This window comes from Oryctolagus cuniculus, chromosome 13 (assembly GCF_051225735.1).
Source record: "Oryctolagus cuniculus isolate XC-2025 breed Fujian yellow rabbit chromosome 13, ASM5122573v1, whole genome shotgun sequence".
NCBI lineage: Eukaryota > Metazoa > Chordata > Mammalia > Lagomorpha > Leporidae > Oryctolagus > Oryctolagus cuniculus.
In genome coordinates this window covers 48,046,747-48,068,077 of record NC_142879.1, presented here as the reverse complement: position 1 = coordinate 48,068,077, position 21,331 = coordinate 48,046,747, and the positions used below count along the sequence as shown (strand labels likewise).

Sequence of the window (21,331 nt, the reverse complement as noted above, 5' to 3'; positions counted from 1 at the left end):
ATCAACACTACTAACAAACTATGATTATATTACTGAAATACTAGTATATAGTAAAGTGAGGTTTCTATAAAGTAATTATTGGTGAAAGAACAATTACACTAAAAACATTTACAGTTAAGGAGACTTCTAAAAGTTCGTGGGACATGTCCATGATACTAACCAAAAAATAATTCCATTATTCAACAGAATTTTATACAGACTTGTCACATATAAATGAAAGGATTTAATATTTAAGAATATGAAACAAGGTTATCAGGTTTAAGTTTTCTATTTTAAATTTGGCTGCTAAGCATCAGACTTCACTTTATGTTACCTTTCCCCTCCATTAAAAGCACAAAGATCAAACTGTTCTCAGTTTGTAATTTCTTTCAGCCCTTCTTGTTCTTGTTCTTACTTTCCAGGAAACAACCCTTAACATAGCAAATAAGCCACAAAAGAAGTCTACCTTATTTAAAACCAAGAGCACAAAGAACAGGAATGAAATTTTTTATCCTGCTAACATCAATATAATCATTATAAATTACTACTTTCTTTAAGTTTATTTTGGGGGGAGTATGTGACATTATTCAAGTTTAATATTTATGTTCTCTATTAATATTTTTAAGGTATTTGCTAACTACTGTGATGTTTTCTTAATAATTAGGACAATAATTCTAGAATTAACACAGATAATTTTTAGTTACCATTTATCTTATTTTATAGCTCTTTTCATTCTAAATCAGCTTTTATAAAGCCTCTCTAAATAAAATGATAGGATGTGACTGTTCAAACACAGTGAATCCTATGGTTTCAAGACAAACAGGGCCTATTTAAATAAACTTTGTCATTTTGAAACAAAGATTCAATTGCCAAGTACATCCCAATTTTACAAATCCTATCAATTCCATCTAAATATTTTTTATCTTTTCCCTTGTACACTGCCTAGAAAATTTCACATTTTTCACATTCAGTACCATTACTATTGTCTCAGGCAGCTAAATTGAAGTAGTTCCGCACTCAGTTCAACTGAGAGGTCAATGTGCCTCAGTTGCCTGGAGACTGATGGTTGCTACAGCAGCACCAGATAAGCCAGGCTAAATAAGCTTCAGCTTGAAGGCAGAAAGCATTTACTGCTAGACAGAAATGTAGATGCAGTTGTCTCAGCATGCAGCATTTGAATCTAACTGGATGATCATATTTGTAAGAGACCCATCTTACTGAAACATGGAAAGGGATAAACAGTGAAGGTTTTAATTGGTCTGAATCCTGGATTACTTGCAACTATGATTTCTTTGTTCTTCAGTTGAGTCACATGTTAAGTGGAATTCTCCCTCTAGCTATAAATTTTTCTTCAACACCACTTCCCCCATCCACCTCCTTAATGCAACCCACAAACATAATGAATAAGAAGAAATGAGATTTTGGCTTAAATCAGCCTGGAATTAAGCAGAATAATTAAAACAGATTTTTTCTAAAGACAGAAAAGAAAAACGCATATTGAAACATGCTCATGTGAAATTTTTTCCAAGGTTATAAAGTTATCAACAACTATACTTAATTAAAAGAGATAAAACTACTTCTAATGGCCATTCTTTCATATATCCTGTCACTCTAACCACCCTGAGCCTCTGTTATTATGGCTACTTTACTTTTCTAGCAAAAGGAGCCAAAGAAAAACTCTTCTAGAAAAGTAATAAAACTCTCCTTAGTCAGGTTGAGAGGTTCACTAAATAGTTAACTTTCACCTCCAAAGATGATACTACTAATCATGCCATTGATTTTCTGTGGTGAAGTGTCTGTTATTTATTCGAATACCTGTCTTAATTAGAATGGTGATTGCTTATACCGCACCATTCATACACATGCATTAGAAATAATCTAATGCTGTGCTTTGATGTACACAGCTTACAGAAAATACTGAAAAACTGTATGCATGGGTGTATTCTAAAGGTCTGTACAGTAGAAATTTCACACATATACATAAAACTCGAGTTTACAACAACTAACAGAACTACTTAATCAGTTGTTTATAATTGGACACTTGTCACAATTTCCTGGAAACATTAAAAGACTTATTTTGTAGAGCTTAGGAGAAATGAAAGTAAAATTACAAAGAATTTCAAATAATTTGAAAACTACATACTTTAGGAAACTTAAATTATTGCCTTTAGGGAAGTGGGTGGAATGAAGTGAGTATATGTGTATGCAGCATTGCCCATTACTGTCCTGCTTGGAAAATTTAAAATTATGATTTTTCATACTTGATTCTTGTTAATAAAATTACTTTTGTTGAGACCAAAACTGTGCTGCGGCAGTTAAGCCACTGCTTTTGATAACCATCCCACTTGTGAGTGCTGGTTTGAGTTCCAATTACCCCACTTCTGATCCAGCTTCCTTAATGCAACTGGAAAAGTAACAGAAGGTGGCCCAAGTACTTGAATCCCTGCCACCCATGTAGGAGACCAGGATGGAGTCCTGGGTCCTGGCTTAAGCCTGACCCAGACCTGACTGTTGTTGCCATACAGAGAGTGAACTAGCGGATGGAAGATCTCTTCCTCTCTCTGTCTTTCTCTCTCTCTCTCCATTTCTCTCTCTCTCTCTCTCCTCCCTTTCAAATAAACAAGTAAATCTTTTAAAAAAAAAAAAAAGATTTATTTATTTATTTGAAAGGCAAAGTTACAGAGAGACAGAGGCAGAGAGAGAGAGAGAGAGAGGTCTTCCATCCACTGGTTCACTCCCCAAATGGCTGCAATGGGTGGAGCTGCACCTATCCGAAGCCAGGAACCAGGAGCCTCTTTGGGGTCTCCTACACGGATGCAGGGGCCCAAACACTTGGGCCACTTTCTGTTGTTTCCCCAGGCCACAGCAGAGAGCTAGATCAGAGTGGAGCAGCTGCAACATGAACCGGTGCCCATATGGGATGTCAGCACCACAGGCAGCAGGCTTTACACGCTATGCCACAGCAACAGCCCCAAGAAGTAAAATCTTTGGAAAAAAAAAAATCCTACATACTATTTTGATCTGAAGTTGAGACAAAAGGGGTGAACAAATGAGAGAAATAACATTTTCACCACTACTGACAATATTTTATGAATACTGTATGATACTAAAAGTTACAAAAGGCATTTTAATAAACCACAAACATCCAAAATTGATTCATACTTTAAGTCCAACTTCTTTTTCAATAAAAGAATAACAGCTCCCCTGAAAGCACAATTTTACCTCATAAGGATAAAATTAGCAACCCAAGTATTGCAAACAATCAGCTGGTACACACAGTCCCAATTGTCCTTTCTTATGATTATAATACAAAATGACTATTATTTCTACTAACAAGTTAATATACATTGAAGTATTTAAAAAATTCCTACAAAGTCCCTTTTTATGTGTCTTTAGTCTAATCACAATGGTTCTTAAATATTATCAACTCATCTAGATGTCACTTTGTAGCATCACAGTAATTTACCTGAGTTGTGGCAACAGCAGGGGTTGCAGACGAGGCAGCTGAGGGAGACAGAGCTCCCACTTGCTGCAGATGCCCAGCAGACTGCTGAGGTACATGAGAACTGGAAACAGGAGTACTAGATCCTGAGCCAGACACTGCATTTGGAAACGATACTGCTACATCATTGCTGTTGTAAATACCTGCAAGAAAAGAAATTTTATTTAAATATAACTTGACAATTAAATTTGTCAAATACACAATATTAAGCAATAACAGAATACATAACACTTCTTACTGATCCTTCCTACAATTATAAATTATATTGCTTTGCAGGGGGAAAAAAAAAGTACCAGAGTAACTGAATGAATAAACACTAACTTTTCATAAAACACTGTCTGAAAGAACCTAAATCATTTTTTATTTGGCAAAAATGCTTTTGTTAGTAGGGACCACATCAGGAAGGGCTTTGTAAAAAAAAAATATATCAACGGTTTTAGGAGTTCCTAAGAGTAATGAAAGGTTTCCTAAATAGGAGAATGAAGCAATTAGAGCTGCATAAAAATCATCTGTAAGTGTTTGAATATGCAAATTCAAACACATGATTAAGGATGTCTAAAATGCAAAGAGATCTTATTCTACACAGACCACAATACAGAAAAGGAAATAAAAATGGAATAGGACTAGACTTCAAATTCAGAGGTAAGAAAGAGGCTCAAGAAATTGGTGGGACCCAGCTGTAGGAATACATGCAGTTGGATTCTAGAGAGATTTAGGAAAGAGAATAAACCAGATTTTGAAACTGACTGTATTGTGCATATCAGAAGGGGTGAAGCTGAAGGGAAGAGGGAGAACTAAATCACGACAATGATTTGGACGACTAGATGGTGGTATCATGCACTTCCAAGAACACAGAAAATGGAACACTCTGAGGCTAGAGCTGTGTCACAGTCCATTAAACCTCTGCCTACAGTGCCTGCATCCCATATGGGTGTTCAGTGCTAATCCTAGCTGCTCTACTTTCAATCAGCTCACTGCTATTGAGCCTAGGAACACAAGTGCTTGGGCCATCATACCCACATGGGAAGAAGCTCCTGGCTCCTGGCTTCAGTCTGGCCCAGCTCTGGCTGATGCAGCCATCTGGGGAGCGAATCAGCGGATGGAAGATCTGTCTCTTGCTCTCTTTAATTCTGCCTTTCAATAAATAATAGATCATAAAAAGAAGAACACTTAATGAAAAGGTTTTCAGTAGCACTATGGCAAAGCCAGAAGGGAAAAATAAGGAAGTAGAAACTTTTCATTCAAGAAAAGAGAACAGGAAGAGGAGGAGAAAAAATGAGCATGAGGAAACTTAGAGTTACTAGGAAGAAAATAAAGTTACCTTAGGTTTCAAAAATTGGGAAATCATGACAATACACTAATAACAACAACAACAAAAAAAAAAACATGGAGAAGGAGAGACTCTTTGAGGGAAAAGGAAAAGAGATGAGAGTATTTAAAAACCAACAGTTTGCAATCAGGAGTGATTTTGCCCCAGACGGCAATTTTGACAATGCCTAGCTGTGTTTTCACTTGACAAAACTGGGGAGTGCCACTGGCATCCAGTGGGTAGAAGAGAGGGATGCTGTTGCACATCTTACAATGCACAGAATGATCTCTACAAAAAAGAATAATTATCAGGCTCATGGGAGAGTGAGAAGGAAGATCATGAGAACTTGGTATTTTAACAGGCGAAAAGCAAAAAAAGTGAACCTAAGTGAGCTATGATACAATTTTTTTAAAAAGTTTAGAGAACAATAGCACAAAAAGGCAACAATAATTAGTAATTTATATCAATAGTTCGATTTATTCTAAAAACATGGTTGAATCATAATTAATAAAAGTACCTACAATCTTCTGGAAGGAAACAGAAGAAATGAGACATTTTTAAAAGCCTTACAACTATAACTGAGGCTTCTAGAACTTTTCTATAATTTCTCCAGATAAAAAGATGATTTCTCATACAGCAAGTGCAGTCATTATACACACATCTGAGAACTCACTGTTTTCCAGACATTATTCTAAGCCCTGTGAGGTCTCTGCCTTTAAGAAGCTTAGTGGAAATCAGATAATTAGAAAAATCTGTGATGAATACTATTGGCAAGATAGCCTTTGGGGCTGTTAAGTGCAGAAAAGGGGGTATCTGACCCAGACTTCAAGTGAGGCAGAGTGAAAGTCAAAGAAACTTACTTAAAGAGTTGGTGCCTGGAAAGTTAACTTCTTTCTTTTTTTAGGGTTTATTTATTTGAGAGAGACAGAGACAGAGACAGAGACAGAGAGAGAGAGAGAGAGAAAACGAACAGAGAGATCTTCCATCAGCCAGTTCAATCCCCAAATGGCAGCAATGACTAGGGATGGGCCAGATCGAAGCTAGGAGCCCCATTTCTTCCAGGTCTCCCATGTGGTTACAGGGACCCAAGGACGTGGGCCATCCTCAGCTGCTTTCCCACTTGGGAAAGCATTAGCAGGGAGCTGGATCAGAAGTGGAACAGCTGGGACTTGAACCAGAGTCTTTGTGGGATGCAGGCATTGGAGGCCATGGTTTAACCCACTGTACCACAGTGCCGGTCCCAAAATCTAACTTCTAAAGGAAACACAGAAGTAAAAGTTAGTTTGGGAACACATCATATAATGAGTATCAGAGCTTACAAAGTCTAGGCCTTCCATCCATAAATGAGAGAGAAGATAAGCAAGCAAGGACCAGAATCAAGAAGAACATTAAAATTTAAAATGTTACAAACCTAGAGAAGCGGCCGGTGCTGTGGCGTAGTAGGTTAAGCCTCCGCCTGTGGCACCAGCATCCCATATAGGTGCTGGTTCAAGTCCCGGCTGCTCCACTTCCCATCCGGCTCCCTGCTGATGGCCTGGGAAAGCAGTAAAAGATACCCAAATCTTGGGCCTCTGTACCCACCTGGGAGACCCAGAGGAAGCTCCTGGTTACTGGCTTCGGATTGGCCCAGCTCCAGCTACTACAGCCATTTGAGTGACACAGTAGATGGAAGATTCTCTCTCTCTCTCACTCCCTTTCTCTGTCTGTAACTCTGCCTCTCAAATAAATAAATCTTTAAAAAGCCTAGAGAAAATTGGGGGAGTCACTGAAAAATTACAAGAAATCTGGCATGACCAGATTGGTGTTTATGAAAGACGTCAATCACAGACGTAGGTTGAAAAGATATTAAGGTGCTGCTGCAATCATATTGACCAGCACAAAAAGGGATTAAACTAAAGAACAGTAGTAATGAGACATAATAAAGGAAAAATTCATAGCACTTCATTGACTAATTATATCTGAAAAATAAAAATGAGGAGAAGAGTAAAAAAGTACTCTTTATCACCAGTAAATGAGAGTGGTGATACCCTTCAATAAATCAGCAGTAGCATCTAAGAGCAGTCAGCTATTTGTTGCTGTGTACAGGTGTGCTACCAAATTAGCTCAGTGAGGTTAATATTGCTCCTATTTGAATGCATGAACAAGCAGAAGTTTAAAGAAATTTGGGATGCAAAGCTATAGCTGTCTTATTTTATAACTGAAACCACTTCCTAATATGAGTATGAGGTTCTAGATGATCATCAGGGGCTTTGAGACATCTGAAAGACATGGAATTCCTACAGTCAATAGAATAAGCTGGAAGCTCAGCACAAAAATCAGACGTCGAAACACTCTCAGAGTTAGAAGCACAGTAAGTAAACTAACAAGACTAAAATGAATTGCCATTGCCTGTACAGTGGCTGCAAATTTTAACAGGCTGCTCCTATTTATAAATTTGGAAATTTCAGATTTAAAAATCTAGATTCCTAATTTTTTTTGAAAAACTGAAAATCTGCCAACATTGGATACCATATTCTGAAATAGCAATATTCTGTCTGGAGCTTTGAACAGGACATAGATGCTTTAATCGGCCACAGTTCCCACTGCTCTTCACTATGACACTCACCTCTTTGTTGATTTATGTTACCTACCGGACCCCTATAAGCATTTAATTTACAACTTCTGATACGGACATTGGGCAAAGCCAGGAACAAAAATGAGATCACCAAGGGAAAGTTCTCAGCATGATCAAGAGAACAGGACTAAAGACAGGACCCTAGAAAATACTACCATTTAAAGCACAAAGAAAAACAGGCCACAAAGGGTAACATAGTAAACTAAGTAACAGAAATCCTAGAAATCACTAAAAGAATTTCAAAGGAAAAGGTCAAACAACTCTACTGGTCATTTAAGATAAGGCCACCAAAAAAAAAAAAGAGTCACCAAATGTGGCAATAAAACTTGGCAAGACAACTCTTAAGAAGTTTCACTGTGAAGGACAGGAAAGAGACAGCATATTAATGAAGTAAATATTTATAAACTGAACATGCCAAAGGAAAGGCATACAGCTAAATAAAAAACACATAAAATCTGCTTACAATATAGCTCATTCAACAAATATTTAGTAATTTTTATATTATTAAAACAGCACTGCAGATAACAAAACAATAGAAAAGAATTCTACCTTTAAAGAACTTAGGGTCTCAGCTTAAGTGAGCTTAGCTATGAAGATACAGGAGAGAAATACAAGGTACCCTAACAAGTACATTATATAAAGTACAGAACTAATCAAAGAAAGATTCAGATGAAGAGCTAGAGAAACAAGAAATTGGGGGCTAGTGTTGTGGGACAGTGGGTTAAGCCACTGCTTATAATGATGTCACCCCATATAGTGAAGCTAATTAGAATCCAGGCTGCTCCACAACCAATTCAGCTCTCTACAAATGCACTTGGGAAAGCAGCAGCACATCACCCAAATATCTGAGCCCCTGCTACCCACATAGCAGACCAGGAAGGAATTCAGGACTACTGTTCTCAGTCTGGCCCAGCACTGGCATTTGCAGCAATTCGGGAAGTGAAACAGCAGATGGAAGAGTCTTCCTCCCTCCCACCCCCCTGATCTGTAAATCTGCCTTTTTTATAGACATTCTTTTTTTAAAAAAAAAAAGACTTATTTATTTCAAAGGCAGGGTTACAGAGAGGAAGAGAGACCCAAGTGGGCCGGCGCCTCGGCTTACTAGGCTAATCCTCCGCCTTGCGGCTCCGGCACACCGGGTTCTAGTCCCGGTTGGGGCGCCGGATTCTGTCCCGGTTGCCCCTCTTCCAGGCCAGCTCTCTGCTGTGGCCCAGGAGTGCAGTGGAGGATGGCCCAAGTGCTTGGGCCCTGCACCCCATAGGAGACCAGGATAAGTACCTGGCTCCTGCCATTGGATCAGCGCTATGCGCCGGCCGCAGCAGCCACTGAAGGGTAAACCAACAGCAAAGGAAGACCTTTCTCTCTGTCTCTCTCTCTCACTGTCCACTCTGCCTGTCAAAATAAATAAATGAATAAATAAATAATAAATAAATAATAAATAAATAAAAGAAAAGAGACCCAAGTGGCCACAACAGCCAGAGCTGGGTTGATCCAAATACAGGAGCCAGGAGCTTCTTCAAGGTCTCCCATATGCATGCAGGGGCCCTAGGCACTTGGGCCATCTTCTATTACTTTCCCAGGCCATGAGAAGGGAGCTGGATGGGATGTGAAACAGCCAGGACTAGAACAGGTGCCCATATGGAATGCAGGCACTACAGGCAGAAGCTTAAACTATTACATCACAAAGCCAGCCCTTTCCTCTCATTTTAAGGCAGAAGGACTTAACCTTGGAAATACAGTTTTGGAAATGAAGACAACTAATTTCCCATAACTACCTTGTACCTCAGGTATAATTTACAGAGCATCAACAGTTTACTTAGACCCCTATATAGTTCTTCACAAGGCAAATAATGCCCCTTAAAGTATTTGTATATGCTTTTATTCAACTTCACTCTTTTTACATCTTTTCCAAATCATATACTATTATAATCCAAAGTAATGTGACATTCACTGGAATATACAGAACTAAATCCGATAACACACAAGTTTGAAGAAAATAAACTTATTCGTTCAGGATACAGAGTAGAAATATAACAGGGCTGATGCTGTGGCACAAGAAGTTAAGTCACTAACTACAGTACTGGCATTCCATACAAGTGCTGGTTCAAGTCCTGGATGCTCCACTTCCAATCCAGCTCCATGCTAACGCACCTGGGAAAGCAGTAGAAGATGACCCAAGTGCTGGGGTCACTGCACCCATGTGGTAGAACCAGATGAAGCTCTTGGTTCCTGGCTTCGGCCTGGCCATTGCAGCCACGTGAGGAGAGAACCAGCAGACGGAAGACCTCTCTCTGCCTCTGCCTCTCCCTTTCTGTAATTCTGCCTTTCAAATAAAAAAATTAAAAAAAATTTTTTTTGACAGGCAGAGTTACACAGTGAGAGAGAGAGAGAGACAGAGAAAGAGTTATAGACAGTGTGAGAGAGACAGACAGAAAGGTCTTCCTTCCATTGGTTCATTCCCCTAATGGCCGATCCGAAGCCAGGAGCCGGGAGCTTCCTTCTGGTCTCCCATGCAGGTGCAGGGCCCAAGCACTGGGACCATCCTCCGCTGCCTTCCCTTTAGACCACAGTGCTAGCCCCTGTTCTCTCTCTTTTTTTTTTTTTTTGAAAGATTTATTGGCTGGCGCCGTGGCTCACTTGGCTAATCCTCCGCCTGCGGTGCCGGCACCCCGGGTTTGCCGGCACCCCGGGTTATAGTCCCGGTTGGGGCACCGGGTACTAGTCCCAGTTGCTCCTCTTCCACAACAGAGAGCTGGACTGGAAGAGGAGCAATCCAGCTCCCCGCTAATAAGCCTAGGAAAAGCAGCAAAAGATGACCCAAATCCTTGGGCCCTTGCACCCTCACAAGAGACCAGATGAAGCTCCTGGCTCCTGGCTTCCTCCTGGCTCAGCCCTGGCTGTTGTGGCCTTTTAGGGGGTGAATCAGCAGATGGATGATCGATCTCTCTCTCTCTCTCTCTCTCTGCCTCTCCACCTCTGTCTGTAATTCTCCCTTTCAAATAAATAAATAAATCTTTAAAACCGAGGAAAAGAGAATAGAAATAAAGATACAGAATGATATGGAAATGGCAATGACATATGGATTCACTCACTCGTTCATTCATCCATCCATATCTACCAAACAAATATATTGTGAGTAATTACTAAGAATCAGGCACTGTAGTAGGAGCAGGGAATAAAGTAGGGAAAAGACAGGTAAGATTGCTGCTGTCCTGGAATTTAAAATGTAATTAGGAAGGCAAACAATAAAACAAATACATGAATGTAAACTCTAATCATGTACTATGCTAGAAAAACCGAAAGATACCATGATAAATTAGGAACTAATAAAGACATATCTGAAGAAATACATTATAGATTCCAAAACGGTAGAAGTTATACATGTTAACTGAACAGATGAACAGTTCTGGGCCAGGCAGAAGCCTGGAGGCTGGAACTCCATCCAGGTCTCCCACTTGGGTGGCAGGAGCCCAATACTTGTACCATCCTCTGCTACCTTCCAAGGTGCAACATCAGCAGGGAGCTAAATTGCAAGCAGAGCAGCTGGGACTAGAACTGGCACTCATAACTGGTGTCACAGGCAGCGGCCAAACCCATCATGCCATAATATAGCTCCTATGCTGTACTTCTATATTCTACGTCCTGGTGCCTCCTTCCCATCATTACTCTTGTGCTTTGGAGGCTTTATCAAGCAAAATGAACGTCACTGTGATACTGCAACAATTGATCAGATAACCAAGATAGCTACTAAATAATACACAAGCAGGCAATGTGTACGGCATGGCTATATGGGACAAAAAGATACCCAGCAAGGATAGAACAAGACAATGCACAACTTAATCATGCTATATAAAGAAGCAAGCAACTTAAAATTTATGCATTGTCTCATTAATTTTCCATTTAATATTTTCAAATCACAGCTGAAAATGTTGGTGACAGAAGTGAAACCATGGAGGCAGCAGTGTTGGCATAGCAGATTAAGCTGCCTACAATGCCAGCATCCCATATTATTGCAAAATTCAGACCTGCCTGCTCTACTTCAGGATCCAGTTCCCTGCTAATACGCCTGGGACAGCAGCCGAAGATGGTCCAAGTGCCTGGATCCCTGTCACCCACCCAGGAGACCCAGATGGAGTCTGGGCTCCTGGCCAGATTTAGCCCAGGAAGTTGTGGCCTTCAGGGGAGAGAACCAGAAGGTGGAAGACCTCTCTGTCTGTAACTCTTGGAAATAAAGTTTAAAAGTGAAATAAATTTAAAAAAAAAAAAGAAAAAAGCAGAAACATGGATGAGAGAGAACTATGGTACATATATTTTCTATTTCACTAAAAAATCTTATAAGATGCTATAATATCATTAATTACGTAGAGTTGCATGGTTGGTTTCATTTTGTAATTCTCTACAAAACTCATGTGCACCTTGTACCAGTACACAATACCAGATGCCAAAGATACTACAAAGAAAACAGACCACCCCTTCTTTCATGAAGCTCAAAGGTGAAGGAGAGAAACATTAATCAAACAATTAATTCATGCTATGATGAAAAAAACAGAATGTGCTATGACAGAATATGAGATTTTCAGTGTAAAATAGGCCTTTTGCAAGGAAGGCCTAAACTAAACTAAATTGAAGCAAGTCAGAGAGATAATTTCTGTGTCTTTACCTGCCCTTTTCCAAATAGCACCCTATTTTCTATTAGGGAAGTACCCCTCAAACATTTCATATACTGTAAGCTCATGGAGTGAACATGTGATCTTAACAAAGAAAATCTAACTGTTCCTCCTAGGAATTTAAATGTTGAATATGCATTCAAAATGCTTGAAAACTGTCAGACCTGAATTTGTCTAATGGTAGTAGTATTAGGAACCTGCTAATTAATTCTTGCTTATCTAACCATTCAAACTATTCCTATTTGTATCGTTCCAGAGGATTCAGACAGGATTTTTACCATTAATTCCCGAAATGACAGCTCATCTCCAAATTCAGGGGAGGGGGATTTAAATTTTACAGAACTGACTTGTCAGGCTTATATACAATAAACCCACCATTATAGTACAGTGTAGTGATTTAAGTCAATGCTAGTACACTGTTGCTGGGATCCATTTTGGAGTGCCAGGTCAAGTCCTGGATACTCTGCTTCCATTCCAGCTTCCTAATGCATCTGGGAAAGCATAAGATGGCCCAAACACACAGGACCCTATCAGCTAAGTGGAAGACCAGAATGGAGTTCCAGGCTCCCAGCTTTGTCCTGGCTATTGCTGCCATTTGGGGGGGAAAACACACACACACACACACACACACACACACACACGAGGGAAAAATCAATCTCTTTCTCCCTTTTAAATCAATCAATCAATCTTTAAAAAAGACAGTTTCTGGCTCCTGGCTTTGAACTGACACAGACCTGACTATTACAGCCATTTGGGAAGTAAACCAGCCTCTCTGTGGCTCTACTTTTCAAATAAATAAATCTATAAAGAAAGACAGACTTCGGATAAAGCAAACGGCCAGCTCACGCAGAGTCTCACAGGCCAATAAACAATATTTTAATTTCATCCTAAAGGAGAGACATTAAAGAGTTTAAATCATAGGGTGAGCATTCAGCACAGTGGTTAAGATACCAGTGAGATGCAAGATACCATGTCAGAATACCTGGTTTGGGGCCAGATACAGTAGGTTAAGCCACCACTTGCAATGCTGGCATCCCAAAAGGGAGTGACAGTTTGAATCCTGGCTGCTCTGCTTTCAATCCAGCTCCCTGCTTATGTGCCTGGGAAAACAATAGGTGATGACCCAAATACTGGGAACCTACCACTCACGTGGGAGAACTAAATGGATTTCCAGGCTTGTTCTCTCTCTCTTCCCCATCCTCCATCCCTCTCTCTAATTCTGCCTCTCAAATAAATAAATCTCAAGGGGCGGGGGGGAAATACCTGGGTTTGGGTCCCATCTCCACTTCCAATTCCAGCTTCCTACAATGTGTACATAGAAGGCAGAAGATGATGGCTCAAGTACTTGGGTCCCTGCCACCCATGCGGATTGAGTTCTGGGCTTCTGGCTTTGGCCTGGCCCAGTCCCAACTGTTATGAACTTTGGGGAGTGAACTAGCAGATGGAAGATCTTTTTCTCCCCTTTAAACTAAAATGGAAAAAAAAATAACTAAAAAATGAATAAAATGGGAAATTAACATGATTAGAATTATATCTATTTTAAAAATTATTTATTTGTATTCATTTGAGAGGCAGAAACAGAGAAACAGATGGATAGGCTGCCAGTTCCCATTCACTGGTTCATCCTTCAAATGATCACCACAGTTAGAGCTTGGCCAAAGCTGAAGCTGGGAGCCTACAGCACAATCCAAGTCTCCCATGTAGGTGGCAGGGACACAACTACTTAAGCCATCACTTGCTGCCTCTCAAGGGGGCACATTAGCAAAAAGCTAGAATCATAAACAGAGCCAGGACGTGAATGCAGGCACTCTGCTATGGGATGCAGGCATCTTAACCACTAGGCTGGAATTATGTTTTTTTTTTTTTTTTATTTTTTATTTTTTATTTTTGACAGGCAGAGTGGACAGTGAGAGAGAGAGACAGAGAGAGAAAGGTCTTCCTTTGCCGTTGGTTCACCCTCCAATGGCCGCCGCTGCAGCAGGCGCACCGCGCTGATCCGATGGCAGGAGCCAGGATCCAGGTGCTTTTCCTGGTCTCCCATGGGGTGCAGGGCCCAAGCACCTGGGCCATCCTCCACTGCACTCCCTGGCCATAGCAGAGAGCTGGCCTGGAAGAGGGGCAACCGGGACAGAATCCGGCGCCCCGACCGGGACTAGAACCCGGTGTGCCGGCGCCGCAAGGTGGAGGATTAGCCTATTGAGCCACGGCGCCGGCTCTGGAATTATGTTTTTATAAGATCATTTGGCTGCAGTATGGACAATGCCTTGAAAGACAATGGAAGAGTGTAATCAGATAACTTATATAGCTATCACAATACTTAAATAAAAAGATTCTGATTGACTAAAACTTGGTGAGAATTATGAAGAAAAGCAAAGATTCAAGGAATTTCAACACTAAATTAGGACAAAGATAAGTCACAGGAACAATAAAAAGAAACAGTTGAAACACAAGGACAATCAAGTTAAGTATTAATATTACAAAAGCAAGAAAACAGAAGAAAAATTTAAAAAGAAGTCGCTCCTAATAGGAATTGCTCAACACAGGCAGATCTACTAAAAGGTCATCTAACCGAGGATGGGAAAATATTGACTGATTTGGCAACAATGAAAGCCATTTCTGGCCTGAGTGAAATGGCAATTACACAGCCCAGTACCATGTGGTTTGAAAAATAAATCACTGGAGGAATTTCTGTTTCTTGCAATAGAGCAGACTAGATTATGTAAAACCTTTTAATTAAAGTTACTTAAAAGGGGCTAGCTGTGGCACAGCAAGTTCAGCTGGCACTTGCAACACTGGCATCCCAGATCAGAGTGCAAGATCCAGTGCCAGATACTATGATTCTGATCCAGCTTCCTTCTGATGCACAGAGAAACAAGCAGATAATGGCCCACCTACCTGGGCCCCTGATACCCATGTGGAAGACCTGGATGGAGTTTCTGGTTCCTGGCTTCAGCTAGGCCCAACTCTGGCCACTACAGCCATTCAGTGAGTGAATCAGTGAACAAAAAGCAAGCATGCTCACACACACTCTCTCTCACTGTCCAAGTCTTCCTGTTATTCTTTCAAATAAATAAATCTTAAAAAGATTGTAGTTACCTAAAAATGAATACTTATGATTCAAAGAATCTCAGAGAAATCCCTAGGGGTCAAAAATGAAGAGGAACCTTGAAAACTTAAGCTTAAATATAAGGAATCAGCCCACTCATTAATGCATGAACTTTGGTTTTTAACGTCCACAAGGAAATGAGATGAGACCTAGGGCCTCTAATGTGAGAAAGGCTGAAAACGGATGAGATTTTGTTAATATAGCTGAGACATTCAAAGGGTTTACTCTTCTACCAAAAACAAGTAGACCATGAACACCACACACCACCCCCAGCTACAAATACATCCACATACCCTCCCCCACCCCCGGGGAAATCACATGCACTAATGACAAAAACCAAGCACAACAGTATAGGGAGAGAATGAGGAGGGTTGTCCCATTTGGCCTATGCTCTGTATATGGAATAAAGGGGAGAAAAGATTATGAAGGAATAGGAAAAAAAAAATTTCTTCAACATGGCAGAAAGTAAAAGTTACCCAGAAAAGTATACTGGTCTTGTAAAGTAATTTAAATGTCAGATGAGGTTGTTATCATGCATCTATAATGATATGAATTCTACATATTTGGTGTGACTTTCTCTTTAGAAACACTTAGCTCAGATGCAATGCAAAGGTATGGGTAGTCAGGTTAATTAAGTAGAATACTTCAACTAAGAAGAGATGAGACAAACCTAAATTAACACCGATCATAAGCCAAAATGATTAACATCATGAAATACATTACACAGTGATTTATTTCTTAAGGAATTAAAAGGAACACTAGGGGAGGTAGGGCAACTAAAATGAAAATGTAATATTATTAGATGTGGTAACTATTAAACAATCTGGAATTCTTAATATTTTTCTGTTTTAAATAAAAACATAAAATAATGAAACATTCAATTTTAGAAAATGGAGACAATGAAAATACTCTTTTTGAAACTTTAATATAACTATCATGAGAATTTAAACATTTTATTTGGTAAGTATTTTTATATTTCTGACTCAAAAAGAATATGAGCATAATGAAAACAAGAAACATGCAATAAGAAGGTGACTCCTTTACCATGTATATATTATCTTATGCCTAAGGTACAGACGATTTCATATTCTGGTTTTTGTGTCCTAGAAATGTAACACAGAATTCCAAATTTAGCTGTATAAACTTCTAAAATATCACTGCTGATTAAAGGCAGAAGATGCCGTAAAGAAATATGAATGCATGGGGCAGGTGGTTTGACACAAAGGTTGAAACAGCTTGGGATAGTCACACCTCAATATTGAAGTTCTATAGTTCAATGCACAGCTCCATTCTCAAAGTTTCCAGCTAATGTGTACACATCCTGGGAGGCAGCAGGTGATGGTTCAAGTACTTAAGTCCCTCCCAATCATGAAATTAATTGAGTTCTTTGGCCTGGATGGGCTCCAGCTATTGCAGGCAATGGAGAGTAAACTAGCAGATGGCAAATCTGTCTGTTTTTCAAATAAATACATAAAATTCTTTCTTGGGGTCAGTATTGTGGCATAGTAAATAAAGCCACTGCCTGCGACGTGACATTCCATATGGTCCTCCACTTTGAGTTTCAGTTGCCCCATTTGGGATCCCACTCCCTACTAATGGCCTGAGAAAATCAGCAGAAGAGGGCCCAAGTACTTAAGCACTGTCACCCATGTGGGAGACTTGTTTGAAGCCCTTGGCTCCTGGCTTTGGCTTAGCCAGATTCTGGCCGTTGCAGCCATCTGGGGAGTGAACCACTGAATGCAAGATAGATCTCACCCTGTGTCCCCACCCCATTCCATAACTCTAATTTTCAAATAAATATATAATCTCTAAAAAAGTTTATCTTAAACCAAGAAATATGAGTATAATTTTTACATTCGGAGTACTTCTTTTTTCTGCTTTAATAATAGCTCTTTAAGTCTAGCCTTGTCAGGTTTTGTGTACTTCCTTATGACAGAAGTCACTTTTTCTGTTAAGTCATTTTGGATTTCTCTCCTTAAAAGATAATTCAATATTAACCACTCATACTTTAGAATTCTCTCCTTTTTCTGTAACATTTTAAAATTTTCCTATAATGTGCCTAGATGAGGATTTTTCTTTCAGTCTTCCCTTTGGCATTCTATTGGATGTTTCAACCAAGATCTCTATTTTTAAAATGAATCTTATCTCTGTTTCTTTGAATTATTTCCTCCTCTCCATTTTTACTCATTCCCTTCTGGGGCTCCTGTTATTTGGATTCTACATCTATTCTCCATATTCCAAGTTTTGCTTTATAAGTGTATACATATACACACATGCAAGTATTCATGCACACAATCTTGGTTCATTTCCTTCTTTGCAGAATTTCATTCATCTGATTTACCCATTATTTTATTATTTGTATCCACTGTATTATTTATTCAATTTATTGTGCTCTTTTTAATATTTATTTATTTATTCAAAAGTCAGAGTTACAGAGATAAAAGGAGAGGCAGAAAAAGAGAGAGAGAGAGAGAGAGAGAGAGAGAGAGAGAGAGAGAGAAAGTCTTCTATCAGATGGTTCACTCCCTAATTGGCTGCAACAGCTGGAGTTGAGCTGATCTGAAGCCAGGAGCTTCTCCCCACGTGGTGCAGGGGCCCAAGGACTTGAGCCATCTTCCACTGCTTTCCCAGGCCATAGTAGAGAGCTGGATGGGAAGTGCAACAGCCAGGTCTTGAACCAGCACCCTTATGGGATGCCGGCCCTTTGGGCCAGGACGTTAACCCACTGTGCCACAGCACCGGCCCCTGTTATGTTTTTTTAATGAATACAGTTCTTTGTATCTAAAATTTCACTTATTTCTTTTTAATATTCTATTTCATATTACTGTTATCTGCCCTTATGTACTGTATTATGTCTATGATGTTGACTTGTTTTCTCTCTTTTGGGATTCATCTGAGAGGAAAATCAGATGTTCTATTATTTCCAAAATAAATTAGTTTTTTTAAGACAGAAATTCCTTTCTGTATAGCCATTCCTGGTGAACTATTTTCATACTATTTATTTATTTATTTATTTGAAAGGCAGAGTGGTAGAAAGAAGAAAAGGAGAAAGAAAAGGAGTGGGGGGAAGGATGTGGGAAGAGCAGAGAGAGAACAGGACAGAGGAATAAAGCCAGGGAGGGAGAGAAAGTGCCAACAACAGCCAGAGCTATGCTAAGCCGAAGTCAGAAGCCCAAAATTGCATCCAGGTCTCTCAATTACTTGAGTTCTCATTCACTGTCTTCTCGAGTACATTAGCAGGAAGCTGGATCAGAAACAGAAGAACCTGGACTTAAATTGGCACTACACTGTAGGATGCAAGCATCCCAGGCAGCAGCATAAACACTGTGCCACCATGCCACTCTGTTACACATTGTGAATGAAAAATATTTGTTACTCCTAATATAATATGCATGACAGAAAACAAACTCCAAGTAACAGAATTCCAAATACCTACCTGGTATTACATAAATATACTATTCTGTCAGAAATGGAGATATACAAACACACAGATCCTTAAAAGAGAAACACAGCAAAACAGCCCACCAATAAGACATGATGTGTATCTCCAGATTTAATTAACATGATTGGGAAATAGTTTTCCACAAACCAGACTACACGTTAACGTGAAAGGGTGCCTGGAACACACAGCAGTTAGGAGTGCCTTGGTTCAAGCCTTGGCTCTATTTCCAGTTCCAGCTCTCTGCTGATGCACACCCTCAGAAGCAGAGGGTGATGGATCAGGTGCTTTGGTCTTTAACTCACATGGGAGACCAACGGGGCTCCTGGTTTTAGACTGCCCAGCCTGGTTATTGTATGTATTTGGAGAGGTTCTTGTTCTTTCTCTCTCCCTCTCTCTCAACCTTAAAAATAACTACAAATAAACATATCGTTTAAAAAAAGAAAAAAGTTATCAAGATGGAAGTAACCTTTAAATATAATCTATAATCATTCTGATGTCAAATTCACTGATGAAGCAATTTCCAATTATGATTTGTTTTCCCAAAAAAGATTATCTTAAGAAGAGTAAGACAAACAACACTGACATTCTTGAGAGTTAAATTTTTATCGTAAATGCTTTTATGACATTCTTCTTTGTTTTATTTTATTTTTTTGACAGGCAGAGTTAGACAGTGAGAGAGACAGAGAGAAAGGTCTTCCTTTCCCGTTGGTTCATCCCCCAAAATGGCCACTAAAGCCGGCGTGCTGCGGACAGCACGATGCACCAATCCGAAGCCAGGAGCCTCCTCCTAGTCTCCCATATGGGTGCAGGGCCCAAGTACCTGGGCCATCCTCCAGTGCACTCCTGGGCCACAGCAGAGAGCTGGACTGGAAGAGGAGCAACCGGGACAGAATTGGCGCCCCAGCCAGGACTAGAACCCGGTGTGCCGGCGCCGCAGGCGGAGGATTAGCCTCGTGAGCCGCGGCGCCAGCTTATGACATCCTTCTTTACCTTAACTTCTGAGTTACTAGTTTAAGTCAACATACCAGGTGTTAGGTATAGTGACAAAAACAAAGGTTACTATAATGCACTAGGTGAAAGATAAAGATCTAAATCAACATAGTAGCCATGAGGAAGAAGAAATATAAAAGTCATTACTAGAAAGTTTCACATTCATTAATTAGAAATAGGGGCCAGTGCTGCAGCGAAGTAAGCTTAGCTAACACCTGCAGCCCAGGCATCCCATATGGGGGCCAGTTTGTGTCCCGTCTGCTCCTCTTCCAATCCAGCTCTCTGCTTATGGCCTGGGAAAGCAGTAGAAGAAGGCCTAAGTCCTTGGGTCCCTGCACCCACATAGGAAACCTAAAAGAAACTCCTGGCTCCTGGCTTTGGATCAGCCCAGCTCTGGCCATTGTGGCCATTCAGAGAGTAAACCAGACGGCCAGCGCCGTGGCTCAATAGGCTAATCCTCCACCTAGCGGCGCCAGCACACCGGGTTCTAGTCCCAGTCGGGGTGCCGGATTCTTTCCCAGTTGCCCCTCTTTCAGGCCAGCTCTCTGCTGTGGCCAGGGAGTGCAGTGGAGGATGGCCCAAGTGCTTGGGCCCTGCACCCCACAGGAGACCAGCACAGTGCGCCGGACACAGCGGCCATTGGAGGGTGAACCAACGGCAAAGGAAGACCTTTCTCTCTGTCTCTCTCTCTCTGTCCACTCTGCCTGTAAAAAAATAAAAAATAAAAAAAAATAGAGAGTGAACCAGAGGATGGAAGACCTTTCTCTCTCTCTCCCTCCCTCTTCTGTAGCTCTACCTTTCAAATAAAATCTTATCTCTTTCTCTCTACATATACATATACATATATATATATGTATTTCCATATATATATGGAAATGGGAGTGGTTGTGACTGATTCAGTAAGAGGTAGGCAGAGCACAGGATGAAAGCCAAAAAAAAAAAAAAAAAAAAAAACCCATTCTAACTCAAAGAGGTATTTCAGATAAAGAATACAAGAAAGAAGAGAGAATTACAAAAGGAAATAACTGTAGCTCATAAGTTTAATCCTCAAATATAAGAGTGATAAATAAGGATCCTTTTAATCACTGAAGCACTATTCTGAAGTATACTGAAAAGAAAATACTTTTGCAAACACATTCAAGTTACCACAAATATCTGAAAGAAATAATTGATATTTTTAAAATTTCTAGTAATTTAAACATGCATTAATACAAAATACCGAATGTTTCATTGCTAGCCTCTGTATATTCCCTCAAGCATAATTTTTCTACGTGTTCAACTTTTCCAGATTTTTAGTCCATCAATATCACTCTTTGGAAACTTAACACTTTATCTCTCTAGCGTCTTCCTTTACACCTGTTAAGACTTCCATATTTTAAAATAACCTGATAGAACCTCTTTTGTCTTCTCAAAAAACATTTATCAGCAGTGACCATCTCAGAGTTTCAGTCATTATCCATATATGGACTTGTTCCAATTTTATTTCATGCCCAATATATCTGCATGCTAAATTAAATTAACTGAACACAACTACCAGTTCTTCTTGAATAAAGTATCTCATCAGTCTGACATTCATCTTCACTAAGGCCCTTAGTAAATCTGTATTGACAATAACAACTTTATTTGGTTTCTCCATTTCAGCATCAGAACTTTTAAATTTTATATGCTAGTACTAGATGAACCTTCCTAATGAACAGATTTTATCATGGCTTTTTCCAACTC

General features: G+C 39.9%; 1 protein-coding gene across 50 annotated transcripts in view; it reads right to left on the bottom strand.

Annotated features, from left to right (window-relative positions):
- Positions 1 to 21,331, bottom strand: part of MLLT10 (MLLT10 histone lysine methyltransferase DOT1L cofactor) — a 217,751-nt gene that overhangs the window by 28,509 nt on the left and 167,911 nt on the right. For 34 of the 50 annotated variants that reach the window (XR_016218947.1, XR_016218946.1, XM_089311539.1 and 31 more), the window contains one exon: positions 3,446 to 3,624. Coding sequence is in view for 47 of the 50 variants with exons in the window: in XM_089311539.1 (XP_089167665.1) it covers positions 3,446 to 3,624 (179 nt within the window). In the remaining 3 variants the exon portion in view is untranslated. Of the gene's footprint in view, positions 1 to 3,445; positions 3,625 to 6,201; positions 6,325 to 21,331 lie in introns of all 50 variants that reach the window. The other 16 variants (XR_016218945.1, XM_089311528.1, XM_089311514.1 and 13 more) reach the window with 1 other exon arrangement.